The sequence below is a fragment of the Hyla sarda genome, chromosome 5, assembly GCF_029499605.1.
Source record: "Hyla sarda isolate aHylSar1 chromosome 5, aHylSar1.hap1, whole genome shotgun sequence".
NCBI classification, from domain to species: Eukaryota; Metazoa; Chordata; class Amphibia; order Anura; family Hylidae; genus Hyla; species Hyla sarda.
Window position 1 is genome coordinate 106,547,248 of NC_079193.1, and position 19,580 is coordinate 106,566,827.

Below are 19,580 nucleotides of genomic sequence, written 5' to 3' on the forward strand. Positions count from 1 at the left end.
GGCACTGAACTCTTTGGTGTTGGGTCTGGCAGTTCTATAAAGATCATATTATCAACGCTTTGCCTGGGCTAAATAAATTGTTCAGCTCGGAAGAATGCTGCCTGGTTGCCAATGAACGCCTGCCAATTATAGTTGGCAATCAATAGCTGATAAATTCTTGTGTGAATCCTAATTTCATCGTGTTTGGTAATTATTTGCACCACCAGACATTTTAATTGAGCAAATTAACCCCATATTATATATTAATGGATTTAATTGTGCAATACGTCTTATGCATGAATAAAGAGATGGAACAACATAGAAAGAAAGAGCAAAGCTTCTCTAATGATGACTTGGTAGAGGCCCTGATTTTTCCTTGTAACTTATTTCACAGTTTATTATGTTTTGCCTTCACAAAACATTTTCTTCTAATTATCTATACTATAATGAAAATATGTCAGAAAAAAAGTAATTCTGTCTAGACTGGAAGGCTAAAATACAAAAAAAGGGAAAGGGGGGGAAAAGCGAGTTTTATAGAAAGGAAAAGCGTATAAATACATTTTTCTATATTTTTATTCCATTTTTTTCCTGTCTGTTTTGGTGTTTCAAATTTAGCATGCATTCATATACATGAAAAAATGTATAAGCATATATACAGTATATAGTTCTATGAGTTCATGGGACATAAGACATTTCATAGGACATTAGAGCCATTTCAACTCTTCTTAAACTTTATAAAATAGTCATTGTTTACATGCACACAATAGCGTCCAACAGATCAAACGCACATATACAGTATATTTACTGATCAAATGCCCATATACAATATATTAACTGATCAAATGTCCATATACAGTATACTACCCAAACAAATGTCCATATACAGTATACTAACTGATCAAATGTCCATATACAGTATACTAACAGATCAAATGTTCATATACAGTATACTAACTGATCAAACCATATTCAGTATACTAACAGATCAAATGTCCATATACAGTATACTAGCTGATCCATCATATTAACACAAGCAATCCATTATATTGACATGGATTCATAAATGAGTCCCTATCAGACTGGAACGGATTACATGGAGTCCAGGAGAAATGGGACTACTTAAAAGATGCATTATTGAAGGCAACAGAAAATTGCATTAAAATTGTCAGTAAAGGGAGAAAAAGAAACCGCTGTGGATCTTAGCAGAAGTGGCCAGAAATCATAAAAAACTAAAGCTAGCATTTATTAATTATAACAAAAACCCAGAGCAATGAAGATAGGGAAGAACTTCTAAAGCACAGGCAGAAGAAAAACTAGCTCAGTCTGTGAAAAAAGGGGATAGGACATTCTTCAGATATATAAATGAAAAAAGGAAATTAAAATAAGGAATAACTCAATTAAAAACAAAGGAAGGAAGGTGTGTGGAAGAGAATAGAGGGCTAGCCAACTGCCTTAATGAATACTTTTGTTCAGTTTTTACAGAAGAAAAAGAAGGAAAAAGACCTCAGTTAGGGAGGAAGACTAATGAATCATTTGATGTATGTGCCTTTACAGAGGAAGAGGTTCTATGTTTGCTGTCTGAAGTTAAGAGAAATAAGTAAGAGGGGCCTGATGGGGTACACCCAAAATTATTAAAAGAGATTAGCTGGTAACAGGAGTCATCACGGAAGATTGGAAATTAGCAAATGTCGTGCCCATTCACAAAAAAGGTAGTAGGGAGGAATCAAACAACTATAGGCCAGTTAGTCTGACATCAATAGTGGGGAAATTAATGGAAACCCTACTAAAGGATAGGATTGTGGAACATCTAAAATCCCAGGGATTGCAAGGGATGGGAGATTGTGTCAAACAAATCTTATAGATTTTTTTGATTGGGTGACTAAAATAATAGATGGCGGAGGGGCAGTAGACATCGCATATCTTGATTTTAGTAAGGCTTTTGACACTGTCCCACATAGAAGACTTATCAATAAACTACAGTCATTGAACTAGGACTCCCATATTGTTGAGTGGATTAGGCAGTGGCTGAGCGACAGACAACAGAGGGTTGTATTCAATGGAGAATATTCAGAGCAAGGTCTTGTTACCAGTTAGGTACCTCAGGGATCTGTACTGGGACCAATATTGTTTAATAACTTCATTAGTGATATTGCAAAAGGTCTTGTGGTAAGGTGTGTCTTTTTGCTGATGACACAAAGATATGTTACAGGGTTGATGTTCCTGGAGAGATATGCCAAATGGAAAAAGATTTAGACAAACTAGAAGAATGGTCAGAACTCTGGCAACTGAAATTTAATATGGATAAGTGCAAGATAATGCATCTGTGACATAAAAACCCAAGGGCAGAATATAGAATATTTGACACAGTCCTGACCTTAGTATGTGAGGAAAGGGATTTAGGAGTAATTATTTCAGAAGACTTAAAGGTAGGAAGACAATGTAATAGAGCAGCAGGAAATGCTAGCAGAATGCTTGGATGTATAGGGAGAGGTATAAGCAGTAGAAAGAGAGAAGTGCTCATGCCGCTGTACAGAACTGTCACGATGCCGGCTGGCAGGAGGTGGATCCTCTGTGCCAGAGAGGGATTGCGTGGACCGTGCTAGTGGACCGGTTCTAAGTCACTACTGGTTTTCACCAGAGCCCGCCGCAAAGCGGGATGGTCTTGCTGCGGCGGTAGTGACCAGGTCGTATCCACTAGCAACGGCTCACCTCTCTGGCTGCTGAAGATAGTCGCGGTACAAGGGAGTAGGCAGAAGCAAAGTCGGACGTAGCAGAAGGTCGGGGGCAGGCGGCAAGGTTCGTAGTCAGGGGAGATAGCAGAAGTTCTGGTACACAGGCTTTAAACACACAAAACGCTTTCACTAGGCACAAGGGCAACAAGATCCGGCAAGGGAGTGCAAGGGAGGAGACCAGATATAGCCAGGGAGCAGGTGGGAGCCAATTAAGCTAATTGGGCCAGGCACCAATCATTGGTGCACTGGCCCTTTAAGTCTCAGGGAGCTGGCGCGCGCGCGCCCTAGAGAGCGGAGCCGCGCGCGCCAGCACATGACAGCAGGGGACGGGAATGGGTAAGTGACCTGGGATGCGATTCGCGAGCGGGCGCGTCCCGCTGTGCGAATCGCATCCCCAACGGCCATGACAGAGCAGCGCTCCCGGTCAGCGGGACTGACCGGGGAGCTGCAGGGAGAAAGACGCCGTGAGCGCTCCGGGGAGGAGCGGGGGCCCGGAGCGCTAGGCGTAACAGTACCCCCCCCTTAGGTCTCCCCTTCTCTTTGTCCGGTAACTGCCTCCCCTGGGATGAGGACACCGGGAAAGGATGGAGGGATTCCTCAACGGCAGGCAGAACAGCAGGAGTAGGAATGGGGAGAGAGGGCAGAGGGCGAGACCTGGCACGGGGCAGTGTGACACCAGGACGAGGGCCATGAGGGGACACAGAGGCTTGCCTGATGGGACTGGGAGGGGGGGAGAGGCATTTCCTGTGGCAGGCAGAGTCCTTAATGACCTTAGGGGGACCGGATACAGGAGGAACCACAGGGTCAGGGCAGGGAGTACTGGGAACCGGTTGAAGGCAGTCCTTGGAACAAGAGGGACCCCAACTCTTGATCTCCCCAGTGGACCAATCCAGGGTTGGGGAATGGTGTTGAAGCCAGGGTAGTCCAAGGAGAACTTCAGAAGTGCAATTAGGAAGGACAAAAAATACAATTTCCTCGTGATGAGGTCCGATGCACATTAGGAGGGGCTCCGTGCGGTAACGCACGGTGCAATCCAACCTGGCTCCGTTGACCGCGGAAATGTGGAGTGGCTTGACAAGACGGGTCACCGGAATGCGGAATTTATTCACTAAGGACTCCCGAATAAAATTCCCAGAGGCACCAGAGTCCAGGCAGGCCACGGCTGAGAGGGAAGAGCTGGCTGAAATAGAAATCCGTACAGGCACCGTGAGACGTGGAGAAGCCGACTTAGCATCAAGAGACGCCACACCCACGAGAGCTGGGTGCGAGCGTGCGTTTCCCAGACGTGGAGGACGGATTGGGCAATCCACCAAAAAATGTTCAGTACTGGCACAGTACAGACAAAGATTCTCTTCCTTACGGCGATTCCTCTCTTCCAGGGTCAGGCGAGACCGATCCACTTGCATGGCCTCCTCGGCGGGAGGCCTAGGCGCAGATTGCAGTGGAGACTGTGGGAGAGGTGTCCAGAGATCTAAGTCTTTTTCCTGGCGGAGCTCTTGATGCCTCTCAGAAAAACGCATGTCAATGCAAGTGGCTAGATGAATGAGTTCATGCAGGTTAGCAGGAGTCTCTCGTGCGGCCAGAACATCCTTAATGTTGCTGGATAGGCCTTTTTTAAAGGTCGCGCAGAGAGCCTCATTATTCCAGGATAGTTCAGAAGCAAGAGTATGGAATTGTATGGCGTACTCGCCAACGGAGGAATTACCCTGGACAAGGTTCAGCAGGGCAGTCTCAGCAGAAGAGGCTCGGGCAGGTTCCTCAAAGACACTTCGAATTTCCGAGAAGAAGGAGTGTACAGAGGCAGTGACGGGGTCATTGCGGTCCCAGAGCGGTGTGGCCCATGACAGGGCTTTTCCAGACAGAAGGCTGACTACGAAAGCCACCTTAGACCTTTCAGTAGGAAACTGGTCCGACATCATCTCCAAGTGCAGGGAACATTGCGAAAGAAAGCCACGGCAAAACTTAGAGTCCCCATTAAATTTGTCCGGCAAGGACAGGCGGAGGCTAGGAGTGGCCACTCGCTGCGGAAGGGGTGCAGGAGCTGGCGGAGGAGATGGTTGTTGCTGCTGTAGCTGTGACTGTACTTGCTGTAGTTGTGACTGGAGTTGCTGTGTCATGGTGGTCAAGTACGACAGCTGGTGATCTTGTTGGGCGATCTGACGAGCTTGCTGGGCGACCAGCGTAGGGAGGTCAGCGACAGCTGGCAGAGGAACTTCAGCGGGATCCATGGCCGGATCTACTGTCACGATGCCGGCTGGCAGGAGGTGGATCCTCTGTGCCAGAGAGGGATTGCGTGGACCGTGCTAGTGGACCGGTTCTAAGTCACTACTGGTTTTCACCAGAGCCCGCCGCAAAGCGGGATGGTCTTGCTGCGGCGGTAGTGACCAGGTCGTATCCACTAGCAACGGCTCACCTCTCTGGCTGCTGAAGATAGGCGCGGTACAAGGGAGTAGGCAGAAGCAAAGTCGGACGTAGCAGAAAGTCGGGGGCAGGCGGCAAGGTTCGTAGTCAGGGGAGATAGCAGAAGTTCTGGTACACAGGCTTTAAACACACAAAACGCTTTCACTAGGCACAAGGGCAACAAGATCCGGCAAGGGAGTGCAAGGGAGGAGACCAGATATAGCCAGGGAGCAGGTGGGAGCCAATTAAGCTAATTGGGCCAGGCACCAATCATTGGTGCACTGGCCCTTTAAGTCTCAGGGAGCTGGCGCGCGCGCGCCCTAGAGAGCGGAGCCGCGCGCGCCAGCACATGACAGCAGGGGACGGGAACGGGTAAGTGACCTGGGATGCGATTCGCGAGCGGGCGCGTCCCGCTGTGCGAATCGCATCCCCAACGGCCATGACAGAGCAGCGCTCCCGGTCAGCGGGACTGACCGGGGAGCTGCAGGGAGAAAGACGCCGTGAGCGCTCCGGGGAGGAGCGGGGGCCCGGAGCGCTAGGCGTAACAAGAACACTGGTGAGGCCTCGCTTGGAGTATTGTGCACAGTACTGGAGGCCGTATCTCCAGAAAAATATAGATACTCTAGAGAGAGTTCAGAGAAGAGCTACTAAACTAGTACATGGATTGCAGGATAAATCCAAGAAAGGTTAAAGGAACTTAAAGGGGTACTCCGGCGCTAAGATAGGGGATAAGGATAGGGGATAAGGATAGGGGATAAGATGCCTGATCGCGGGGGGCTCGCCGATGGGGACCCCCGTGATCTTGCACGCAGCACCCCGTTATAATCAGTCCCCCGAGCATGTTCGCTCGGGGTCTGATTACTGGCGATCACGGGGGCCGGAGCATTGTGACGTCACGACCCCGCCCCCATGTGACGTCACGCCGCCATGGCCCCTCCCATAGACTTGTATTGCAGGGGCGTGCCATGACATCAGAAGGGAGCGGAGCCGTGATGTCACGATGCTCCGGCCCCTGTATCGCCGGTCATTACGCACAGAGTGAGTTTGCTCTGTGCAGTAATGATAGTGGGGCACTGTAGCGGAGATCCCGGGGGTCACCGATGGGGGACCCCCGCCATCTGACATCTCATCCCCTATCCTTTGGATAGGGGATAAGATGCTAGGGGCGGAGTACCCTTTAAGTCTCCCATAATGATAACTTCTCCTTTCATTGTCATTTTAACTAATTCCTCAACTAGTAGATCATCTAATTCTTTAACTTGGCCAGGCGGTCTATATATCACACCTACATGAGTTACTGTCTGATTACCAAACTGCAACGTAACCCAAACTGACTCTATGTTTGCCTCACTAACTTATATTAGGTTAGATGTCATGCTGTCTTTCACATATAGGGCCACTCCTAGGTTGGGGGCCCAGGGTGTGTTGTCAACTCATTGAATATATAATGTTTCAACATAGTGTATGGCAGTGATCTCAAACTGTGGCCCTCCAGATGTTGCAAAACTTCAACTCCCAGCATGACCAGACAGTCATCTGGGAATGCTGTCCGGGCATGCTGGGAGTTGAAGTTTTGCAATATCTGGAGGGCCACAGTTTGAAACGACTGGTGTATAGCATGATTTCCATGGTGATCTGTAAGTTACTTCACCATGTTTTATGTGGACAGACCTCTCAACCATGTACAGGGAAATTCCCAAGCTTTGACCTGCTTAGGTTTCTTGATGACCAGAGCTGACTCTAGCAAATTCTAGAATTTATAGTGTGTTGTTCTGCTTGCTGCTTCATGTAATGTGCTAAAGAAGCAGTAAAGCAGAATGCAGATGGAGCCTCTCATCTTAATTAATACATGTTCTTCATGCACTCAGGGATGCAGAACATGCTATGTCCACAGAAAGCAGTTAACTGTTACTGCTGTTTATGTGTGGTCTGTGCTAACATCTTATCTAAGTTCTCTTGATTAGAGATGAGCGAACTTAAAGTAATTCGATTCACTCATCCCTATTCACTATCATCCAGCTTCTCAATTTTGACACTGGATGGATGGACACGCCCGAAGGCACTGGACAGGGAGATGCAGCTTGCTGCGTTCCCCTGTCTGGCTTCCGGAAACAATGCCATACAACTGATGACAACTGATGCACGTTGTTATCAGTTATAGTTGCGTCAAGATCTAGGCTGAGTTCACCTATGCCGTACGCAGGACATATGTGAACCCAGTCTTACTAAAACACATACCATATAACGTATATATAATAAATCAAGAGTAGAGATGAGCGAACTTACAGTGATTCAATTTGTCACAAACTTCTCGGCTCGGCAGTTGCTGACTTTAGCCTTCATAAATTAGTTCAGCTTTCAGGTGCTCCGGTGGGCTGGGAAACTTGAATACAGTCCTAGGAGAGATTTACTTTGAATCCGAATATCGCCACAAATCACTTCATTTAGTGGGGTCCAGGCTCCAGGGCATCAAAAATGGCGGATCCACATGTGAGGACATGTGGCAAAGAACTCTGGGAAGACAGGATGACCCTGAATCACATGCAGCATGCAGCCCATCAGCAGCCAGCCACCCCTGTGATGTCACAGCCCAATACATAATTGTCAGCCATTTTGCGCCCAGTCACTTCAGACTTTTATTTCAGAGAGAGTGTTTAATTGCAGGGAGAGATAGAGCATTGTGTGCGTTGCACAGAAAAACAGCTTTAAAGCAGCGATTCACCACAAGCCCAAATCACTGCATAAAAGCACTGACAGAGAGAGAGAGAGAAAGCACACTTTTGGGTATAATACACAGCGACTCCACTGCTGCAGTGGGGCGTACAGCAAGTCTAAAGCTTTAAGGGGCTAGTTGGGCAGAGCAGAAAAAGTCATTGTCGCCTGCTATTAGTGCATAATAATACTGTACTGGGCTGTACTACACAGCGATTCTGTACTGCTGCAGTTGGGTGTACAACAACTGTAAAGCTAACAGGGGCCAGTTATGGTGAGCATGAAAAGCCATAGTCACCTGATTACAGTGCCTAATACAGGTTGCGTAGCAGACCTTCTTGTCCTCTCATAAGTGTAACCTGTGCATACATAGGTGGTGTACATTTTTTTTTCCTGCTAAACTAATTTTGGCCTAGTTACTGTGAAAGGCCAGCCAAGAAGGCAACACCCTTGTTTTTGTAGCCTAATACAGTTTTAAGTGGAGCATATTGTCCACCTCTCATAAGTGTAGCCGGTGCGTACATAGGGGTTGTATGTTTTCTTTTTCCTGTAAAACTAATTTGGGCCTAGTTACTGTGAAAGGCCAGCCAAAGCGACCCACTTGTTTCTGTAGCCTTCTACAGTTTGTAGTGGAGCGCATAGTCATCCTCCCATAAGTTTAAACTGTACGTACACCTACGTGGTGTTGTTTTTTTTGTTCCTGAAAAACTAATTTGGGCCTAGTTATTGTGAAAGGCCAGCCAAAGCTACACCCTTGTTTCAGTAACCTTACACAGTTTGCCAAGAAGGGAATTAATAGGGCGAGAGTAGGGTTTTACTGGGGAAGTTTTTACCCCCACCTGCTACAATGGACAATACGTTATTCCCTTCCACCTTTTGGAGGCAAGTGTAACTCGTTCTAAAAAAGGGCGTCCCCACACAGGAACCTACATAGTTACATAGTTAGTATGGTTGAAAAAAGACATACGTCCATCAAGTCCAACCAGGGGATTGAAGGGAAGGATGTAAGGGGATAAGGGAAAGGGATGTAGTTTTATAATTCTGCATAAGCATTAATGTTATTTTGTTCCAGGAATGTATCTAACCCTGCTTTAAAGCTGTTAATTGTTCCTGCTGTGACCAGTTCCTGGGGTAGACCGTTCCATAAATTCACAGTCCTCACGGTAAAGAAGGCGTGCCGCCCCTTTAGACTAAACCTTTTCTTTTCCAGACGGAGGGAGTGCCCCCTCGTCCTTTGGGGGGGTTTAACCTGGAACAGTTTTTCTCCATATTTTTTGTATGGGCCATTTATATACTTATATACGTTTATCATATCCCCCCTTAAACGTCTCTTCTCAAGACTAAACAATTGTAACTCCTTTAATCGCTCCTCATAGCTAAGATGTTCCATGCCCCATATTAGTTTAGTCGCGCGTCTCTGCACCCTTTCCAACTCCGCAGTGTCCCTTTTATGAACAGGCGACCAAAACTGAACAGCATATTCCAGGTGAGGCCTCTTCCTATTTCGAACTAAAAACCCTGGGAAATGGCAGTGTTTGTAGGTGGAAATAGACAGAGGTTGCTGTATGGGGCTGCCCTTTTTAGTACGAGTAACACTTGCCAAGAAGGGAAATAATAGTGCGAGAGTAGGGCCTTACAGGGGAAGTTAACCTACCGGTTACAATGGACCATGCGTTATTCCCTTGCACCTTTTTAGAGGTGTTTACATCACATCAATACTTGGTGGTGTAGGTGGCACATGGTGTTTTTTTGCACACCTTTCCTTTTGTTAAATAAAAAAATTGAGTACATATATTTTATCCTAAGAATACTATTAAAAGTTAAGTTTTACGTAATGCATTTCCTCAATAGTTACTTGTGCACACTAACACTTTTACAAAAGAGACCATTTTTTTCTGCCTACCTGCCTCAGCTACTATTCTGATCCTGCCACCTGCCTGATGCCACACATTTGATGCCAAGTTGTCCTTCTTTCACCCAACTTCCTCACCGGGTACTAGTATTTCCACGCACCGCCCCACTCTGTCACTAGGTCACTTTCTGGACTCCTGATACTGCTGAATCCAGCTCCAGGCTGCCTCATTCATATGCCACCATATGTTCTCCTCATGCTGATGCCAGCAGATCATGTGGTGGCAATATGAGACAGCCTGGAGCTGGCATCAGCATGAGGAGAACATGGTGGCAGAATGAGACAGTCTGGAGGTGGCATCATCAGCATCAGGAGTCCAGAAAGTGACCCTATGACAGAGTGAGGCGATGGGTGGCAATACCAGTACCTGGTGCCACCATATGTTCTCCTCTTGCTGATGCCAGCTCCAAGCTGTCTCATTCTGCCACCATATGTTCTCCTCAAGCTGATGCTAGATCCAAGCTTTCTCATTCTGCCACTATAGGTTCTCCTCATGCTGATGCCAGCTTCATGCTGTCTCATTCTGCCACCATATGTTCTCCTCATGCTTATGCCAGCTCCAGGCTGTCTCATTCTGCTACCATATGTTCTCCTCATGCTGCCGCCAGCTCCAGGCTGTCTCATTCTGCCACCATATGGTCTACTCTTGCTGCCTCCAACTTCAGGCTGTGTCATTAAGCCACTATATGGTCTCCTCATGCTGCTGCTACCTTCAGGCTGTGTCATTCTGCCACTATATGGTCTCCTCATGCTTTTGCCACCTCCAGGCTGTGTCATTCAGCCACTATATGGTATCCTCATGCTTTTTCCACCTCCAGGCTGTTTCATTCAGCCAATATATGGTCTCCTTATGCTTCTGCCACCTCCAGGCTGTGTAATTCAGGTACTATATGGTCTCTTCATGCTGCCGCCACCTCCACGCTGTGTCATTCAGGTACTATGTGGTCTCCTCATGCTGCCACCACCTCCACACTGTGTCATTCCGCCACTATATTATCTCCTCATGCTTCAGCCACCTCTAGGCTGTGACATTCAGCCACTATATGGTCTGCTCATGCTGCCACCACCTCCAGGCTGTGTCATTCTGCCGCCATGTGGTCTCCTCATATTGATGCCACCTCCAGGCTTTGTCATTGTGCAGCTCTGCAACAGTGATTCTAATAGCGACACCTGTAATCTGCATGTCATACTGAATAACAGTATTATTTCACTAACACGGCACACTCCCTATGAGTGTTACAACAAAGCAAAGTGTTGTATCCCGCTATTGATGCTCTCTGTAGCCCAGAAACAGACTGTACCACATTTTTTTCTGAAAAATTGGCAAATTGGCCAAATCAATTTTTTCTAAAAACGCGCTTATCTCTAATTGTGAACTGTCCCATTCAAATGAATGAGGTCAGTTCTAGCATCAATTTCCCTCTTGTGCACTCTAGATGGAAACCATTCCGGATGCAGGACATATGTGAACCCAGCCTTAATAGATAAAAATTATACTTTGCAATTCCATAAGGAGCACAAAATCCAGAAGTGAATGATAAAAGTTAACAGTAGAAGGACTTCCTACACTTTTCACACTTGTGGCGGCGGATCTCTGCACAATTCCAGAAAATCTTGAAAAAGTCTTCTAAAAAAAGTTTTAGTGTTAATTGTCTTCTGATTTCTTCTATTTTTGTCTGGCAAATGAAAAATTTGGTCCAGTAACTCTTTGTATGACACCCCCAAAGCAGCAGCTTTAAGAGAATTATACTGCATCTTTATGTGTCTTTCGGAAAAAAGACAAACAGGTCTTAAATAGATGGCAGGGGTGTAAAAGAGCCACAGCTGTTTCTTGTCTGCGGACTTTCCTTTCTGTCTCTGTCTCACTTCGCAGTTCACTTCTCCTCTCCCACCCCTGTCCATACACTTCTATGAGCAACATGTAATCTGATCTCTAAGTGACCTGATCAACTGGTCTCTCAAGGCAGAAGGGCAACAGTTTGGAGACCCCTGATATAGAGCAACAGTGTGGGATAGGACTGACTCTTTAAGAATGAACATAAAATGAACTTTACTGTTTAATATTTCAGATATATTTTAACTAGCAAAGATACAAGCACCCTTCTATAAGTGTAATGGCAACCCCACGACTGTAAATATATAGTTATTAATTATCATTATGGTTATAGAACTCAGAGTTCTTTGGATTGTATAAAGAGCTTTATATCTTCATATAATTATGAACCACTCAATGTTCTTATATTTTGTACTGCATTACATAGCTCTATGCTTTGAAGATGACTTTATTAGACATCACGGTGAGCTGGAAAGAGCTCAACCAAATAATACTTCATTAGTGTGAACTCACATGTATCATATTCAGTGTATTTAATCTTGTTATGTACATTATATTCTTTAATGACATAGTAAGACAATAGCAAGAAGGCAATTCAAAAGACAAATTTGGACAAACAAGTCTTAACATTTCCGAATAGATGAAGAAATTCCTGCCCACGAATGATGAAGGATGTGAAGCATTTGTCAAGATATCAGCCAAGGCTATATGATACACTGATCTGTTTGTGCCCTGGTATTTGGTAGATGTCCAAAAATGATTGGAAAGCAGTGAATTGGTTGCTATGAAATAGGGAGAGGTAAGAAATTAGGTGTGGAATTATTATTATTATTTTTGATGCTTTGACTTGTTATTATACACTTTTATTTATATGTTCTGTTACTTATGTATACCCTATTGTATGGTTGGGGTCAAACCACTACACCCACTCACAACCCCAGAATGAGTGAAGTAAGTGTGAAGCACTCCACTCCTTCTGGAGTTCAATTTCCCCTTTTTCTCAAAATTAATGGGGTCTTGTGGTCTGACTCTGTGAGCAGAGGATAATTGTTTGAGATGGGAATGCCCATTTAAAGGGGTTGTCCGGGAATCGAACACCAGAGCTATTTTCTTCCCAAAACAGTGACACCTTTGTCCTCAGGTTGTAGGTGGTATTACAACTTCTCTCCAAGCATTTCAATGAAACTAAGAATGTAATTTATATTTACAAAAATGTGAGGGGTGTACTCACTTATGTGAGATCATGTACATGACACATGGGCAAACTAGAATGGGACCTCTACCATACTTCTGTATAACTACTTTTATTCTCAATAAATATTATGATCCATAAGATATACATTTATTTTTCAGGTTATGGATTTGTAGATTTTGACAGTCCTGCTGCAGCACAAAAAGCCGTCGCATCGCTGAAAGCTACTGGTGTGCAAGCCCAAATGGCAAAGGTAGGCATATTATAAAATATACTACTCTGTCACATGATGAAGTTTATAGAACATTGGTGGTGAACCTGTGGTGATGCCAGAGGGGGCATGCTAGAGAATGTTATTAGAACTAACCACTCATACAAATGCAATGGCTGCTTCTTGTCTCTTCTAGTTGTAAAACTCCTTCCCCCAAGGTGAACTTTTAGGGGCATCCTAAAAGTTCTTCTGTTCATGTAGTGTACCTGGTGGGCCTGTATCAGTATAGTGTGGAGTGTGTAGTGTTCATCTAGTGTCTGTAACTGGGGGTTCTGTGGCAAGTAAAGTATTTTCAGACCCTCTTTCTGTCTATGTTATGGAGGACATCTGGATGTTTCAGTTTTCAGATCCTATCATTTTGTCACTGTAATGAAGGTCATGTGCTTGTTAGTGTTATTGGGGTTCTCTTACCCTCATTGTTATGATTTCCTCTGACTGCTTTTATGATGGTAGAATTTCCCAGAAAGACAAGAGTGAGCTTTAATATGGCTCTTATCTGTGCTATATAATATCTAGATTTGTGTGTGCTATTTACTGTCTTTTGCAAAGAATTGAGACAAAAAGTTGTACATAGAAATTGCAGAATTGATTCTCTAGATTTAGAACTGCAGATAATTATAGTAATCTCTATGTTGGAGAACTGATGGTGAAGATTTTCACATATGTATTAATCACTAATATTGATAAAAACTCAATGAGAAACAGTTTTTCTTCAGTATGAAATCTCTTTTGTGTTTGATTTCTTATTGTTTTGTTTAGCTTTGTTCTTTTGTAAAGCATAATTGATAACATATTACATGGTTTCAATAACCAATTCTTACCATGAGGTTACAGTCTTGTTTGTCTCATTATGTATTTAACATAATATTATAATGCATGAGACAATAAAGAGTATTTTTTTAAAGATTTTTTAGACGAGTAGTTAAATGTAGTTTATTGTTACTTTCCGTCCAAGAAGAGGCTTACAATAAAATTACTCAATACTAATGAATATGAATATATGAAGTTCAGAAAAAAGTCATCATGATCACTATTGCATTTCACATTTCTATGAACCACTTTTATTTGTTTAGTATTTTTGGATATATGGGTTTTCCCAAGAATTATTTTTATATAAAAAATATTGAAAAGCTGTTAAGAGTGGTTACATCAATTGCAGCATTTATGACCCAAAAGTACCCTTTTTATCATTTTTTACTTGTGGCCTTCATGGTGTTGATATTAGTCTGTGCTATGGGGGAAGTCTCCATCCCCCTCTGGTAGCTAACATCAGCCCATTTTACCGTCCTACAGAAGATATATGTCCAGAATATAATAAATGATTAGAGATTTAACATACAATATAATATTATATGTTCAGCATTTGTCTTATTGATAGAATATTTACTGTACATAAATAATTTTGCTTGAGGTAAACTGTGATGGCTAATACTAGTTTTGTAGTCTATTTCTCTTGTTGCTAAAATAATTCATAGTCTCTTAATAGACACCTGTTACCATTATTTCAGATCAGTTACATCAAGAAAATGAAAGGAAATCTGACAGCAGTTTTAAATGGAATGTGTTATCAGAAAATGACCTATTGTTTACATCAAGTTTTTAGATTAGACACATTGGGCCTCGTTTACTAAGCTGAAACCGACCAGTTTTTGTCCGGTTATTTTGTCTGAGACATGTCTGAGACATGTCTGCGCCAGTGTGCGACAGTGTGCGCCTGAAAAATCCAACAAACCTGAAAAGGGGGCGTGGTCTGTCGCAAAAGTGGGCGTGGTCTGCAAAACGGGGCATGGTTTCACAACCCGACCGATTTACTATGGAATTCACAGAAAATCCTGTGGGTAAATGGCTGGAAATATCGACCTAGAAAAAGCTGGTCAGAAAATGTTCCCGACTTTTCCCAATAGTGAATAGAGAGGAATCCTGCGTGTCTGAAACAACTTTTCCCACTAGTAAAAACCCAAAACTCTTAGTAAATGAGGCCCATTGTTTTAGAACTGTTGTTGATTCATTTTCCATATTCCAACATTGTAAAATAATCCTGAAATATTGCAATTTTCACTCTGACCACTATTTTTAAGCTGGCACTTTCAGTTCTTTGCAGATTAGTTTCCACCAGTGTCCTCCCTCACATGACAGACAGGATTACAATGATGGGTGACACCAGTGTATAGAAAACACTGGATCCACCACCATTCACAATAACTGAAGATCAAATTCAGCCACTCCTTCCCTGTGGAATGACCTTTGCATAGGACACAGAGCATGCTTAGTAAACTATCCCATTGATGCCAATGGGGCATAGGTCAGTCTATTGTGTCTGTGTGCATGGGACTTGCTGAAAAGCATATATGTAAATTTGATTAAAAACATAGGGGGCTATAACATGAAGTACATTGATTGCCAGCAATGCTCAATGCTATGCCATAGCATTGCCTTGATCAGTGTTATCGGCGGTCGATTGCTCAAGGCTGGATAATCAATCGGACACGCTGGAGGCCGGTAAAGAACCCTTTGCTTGCATCCTAGCTGATCAGGACGCCGCTGTTTCCCCACCACAGTCCCGATCACCCCGACTGAGCTGCCAAGAATGATTTTTTTTTACATTTTAGACACAGCAATCCTTTTAACTGTATGGACCTGCAGAATAAAGATCATGTGTCATCTTTACAAAAAAAAATGCACTGCGTAGAAACAGAAGCCCCCAAAGGTTACAAAAGGGTGTTTGTTTTTTCAATTTTGTCGCACAATTATTATTTTTTTGTTTCGCCGTAGATCTTTAGGTAAAATGACTGAAGTCATTACAAAGTAGAATTGGTGGCACAAAAAAAATAAGCCCTCATATGGGTCTGTCGGTGCAAAATTGAGAGGGTTATGTTTTTTTGTGATTGGCAGCATCACAATCCCAATTCAGTAATAAAACAAAACAATATAATGATAACATGTCAATTTTATCACACAGTGAACTCAAACAATCCATAAAACTCACAATAGTTTTTTCTTCCCTTTACAAATCTATGTCTTTGCTTTGAAGTGCCTTGGTAAAATAATGCCATTAAAAAGTACAAAATATGCTCTGTCGATGGAAAAATATGGACCTTAGAAGGCAAGAGGGAAAGCATGTAAATAAATGAAAATTGTTGCAGTGAGTAGAGGTTAAATTAGTGGATCTATCAGCACTGGCATGTCTTTTTTTTTTTTTTTTTTTAGTAAATGTTAATATATGTTATAAAGTAACAATTCTGGAAACATTTTTCTTGTAACTCTGAGCTGTGCCATTGTTTTATTAATCCTCTTGAATAAGAATACAGAGAATACTGGGTGTTACCATTTACCTTGCTTGAGGGGTGTGTCCCTTCACAAACTGTCAGCACTGACTGGACAGTGGCAGAGTGTGTAGGAACACACCCCAAAAAGTACCGACCAGTTGTCAGTTAAATTCATAAATTTCTGTAAGATATAACAGAGGAGAGACGCATTGCAGATTTCAAAGGCAAAATGCTCCAGAAGAGATATTTCATGCATAATACAAGCGGTTACTAATATGGACCTGCCAGTGGTTGGTGACAAGTTGTCATCGAGTAATAAAGCCTGAACATTTGCAAATCTAATATCCTTTAACTAGGGAAAATCATAACATCACCAAGTATGTTGTGTTATTTATAACTGACAGTATGACAGTATTCATGTGCTAAAAAGAAGACGGAAGTAACAACAATAACATCACTGTGCATTAATAACAGAACACCCAATTAAAATACTGTACTTGTTTCAGAGAACACATTTACAATGTTCCCATTAAACTTTTCAAGATACATAAACGAATACATGTGTACTGTCCATACATGATAAGCTCAGAATAAAAAAAATACTTCACAATGTAAAAAGTGTTTTAGGGTGCGTTCCCACCTGGCGTATACACAGCGTTTTCAGGCTGCTCAAAATTTACGTCAGCAGCGGGAATACGCTGCGTATTCCTTACTCACTATACACACAGGGTTTTCCGGCGGCAGCCCTATGTGTGCAGTGAGTTTTGGAGGTGACTGTGATGCGCAGCTCAGCCTCCTAAACTCACTACACACATAGGGCTGCCACCGAAAAGCCCTGTGTGTATAGTGAGCAAGGAATGCTCAGTGTATTTCCCGCTGCTGCCGTAAATTTTGCGCAGCGTGAAATACGCTGCGTATTCGCCAAGTGGGAATGCACCCTTACACAAATAATGTTAGTATAAGTGTTTATTTTCTTAAATGTTACACTATGTTAAGGAGTAGCACACTCATGTCATACACAACCTTCAGGGGGATTGGACAAGAATAGAGCAACATGGCTGTTTTTTTTTTTATTTCAGAAAAAGTATTATAAATCTCCATCTCTTGAAAGGGTAACTATTAGGGGTGTGAATCGCCAATAATTTGGCGATACGATTAGAATCGCGATACCAGTGTGGCGATTCGATATATCCTGATATACCGTCTAGGTGACGATACATTGCGATATATCCCGATTCTGTCTCAAAAACAATGTCTTTTACACTTTTATTAAACACTTCATTAGATTCCTCAAACAGATGAACAGAGTTCTATTGAACTCCATTGATCTGTGATCCATTAATAGAGCCTAGTCGAGCCAGGCTCTATCAATGACAAAGCCAAGGGACAGAAGGAGGCAGAGGTAAGCCCTCCGGCTACCTCCACAGTGGATTGCCCGCCCGCGATTGCGCTGCAGGGGGGCGATCCACCCCACTAGCCCACCAGGGAGCATTCACATATCCATTTAGACGCCGCTGTCAGCTTTGACAGCGGCGATCTAAAAGGTTAATAGCCAGCCGCGGCGATCGCTGCATGTTGGCTATTAGCGGCGGCCCCCGGCTACTGAAAACAGCCGGGTGCTGCAGAGTATGGAGCTAACAGGACATGATACACTGATAAGCATGTAACCTTTGTCATGTCCATCCTGTGCACACTTTTTTTTCTAAATCTGATAATTAGGACTTTTGCGATGGGGACTTTACCCTTTGTGCACTGATCTGTCCGCCCGCTTGCTCCTGTAACAATGTATCCTACTGAATATTGATCTGCCCCTCTGCAGTAACCTTATTCAACTTTGCTATGAAGTTTCACATTTGAATAGTAACAATGCAGGGCTTGTTCTGAGTCTTCATAGCAGACGTTAGTGAGGTCACTGCAGAGGGGTGGAACACTATAAGGAGGCGGAGTTACAGGAGCGGGCAAGTGGATCAGTGCATTAAAGGTAAAGTAAAGCCCCCCATGCATATAAGCATAAACTTGCATATTTAAAAGACAGAGTTTTTCACTAAATCTCGCAGAAAACAGGAAGACCAAACAAAGGTATCATGATAAATGTGTACCATGCTCTCTGAACCCATTTCAGCAGTTTAGCACTGCCTAACCATTTCAGCAGTTTAGCATTGTTCAACCTGTTAATAGTTTCTTTTTTCAGTGAATGGGGTTGAACTGCAGTACTAGAGATGAGTGAAGTTACAGTAATTCGCTTCGTTATGAACTTCTCGGCTCGGTAGTTGCTGCCTAAGGCAATTTTCTTTTCTTTTTTTTTAAACTCCAAGAAAAATGCCAAGAAAAATGGCAATTCTGCCACATGGCCTTTTTTTTGGCCCAAAAAAGCTGTGGCCAGATTTTAGCTGTAAATCGCAAAATTCTTTTTCCCCTTGGCGTTTTTCAGTTTGGCATTTTTTTAAATCCTTTTGGCGTTTTTTTCACTCTTTTTGGGGTTTTTAAGCTCCTTGGCGGTTTTGCAAAATCCCAGCATGTTGAGCCACTGGCGTTTTTTCCCCTGAAATTGTGGCATTTTTCTCTCATAGAAGTCTATGGGAGTAAAAAAACGCCATGAGGGTTTTAACTTTGGCGTTTTTCAGGCGGTTTTCATTCTCTTTTGGACTTTTGGATAAAATTTCGTAGGGTACCATTTAAAAAATAATAATAAAAAGATACAGTAGTGATGGAAAAAATTGTATCTAATGAAATGTATCTTTTTTATTACAAAATTGTTATTAATTTTTAAACAGAGATCAATTTATATGTGCGGGCAGGGACCTAAAAATGTAGCCAGCAATACTAAAAATGTAGTGTGTGTGTGTGTTTTTCACTTTTTTTCTTTATTTTTGACATTTTTTTAAGGTAGTACTACTACTCCCAGCATGGGACACACTGTTTCATGATGGGAGTAGTAGTACCTATACATGTATAGATGCAGCCAGCCGGCCGCTCTTCTATGGTCCCCTGCACTGCCGTGTATATACACCTATTCATATTTCCCACAGAGAGCTGTGATTGGCCAGATGGTTCCATCTATACATTATACAGGAGGTTCACAGCAGGTGTCAGGAGTGACATCTGCTGTGATCTTTCCTTAACTGCAGGTACTACTACTCCCAACATGGAGCACACTCTGCTCCATGCTGGGAGCTGTAGTACCTGCATTCATAGACAGATCGCAACAGGTGTCAGAAGGTAAACTCGCTGCGATCTGTCTATTAATGCAGGTACTACAGCTCCCATCATGGAGCAGAGTGT

General features: G+C 43.3%; 1 protein-coding gene across 1 annotated transcript in view; it reads left to right on the forward strand.

Moving 5' to 3' along the window:
* RBMS3 (RNA binding motif single stranded interacting protein 3) overlaps positions 1-19,580 on the forward strand; it is a 763,640-nt gene that overhangs the window by 371,695 nt on the left and 372,365 nt on the right. Inside the window, exon 4 of the mRNA XM_056520078.1 lies at positions 12,923-13,014. Within this exon, the coding sequence (XP_056376053.1) occupies positions 12,923-13,014 (92 nt within the window). The remainder of the gene's footprint in view (positions 1-12,922; positions 13,015-19,580) is intronic.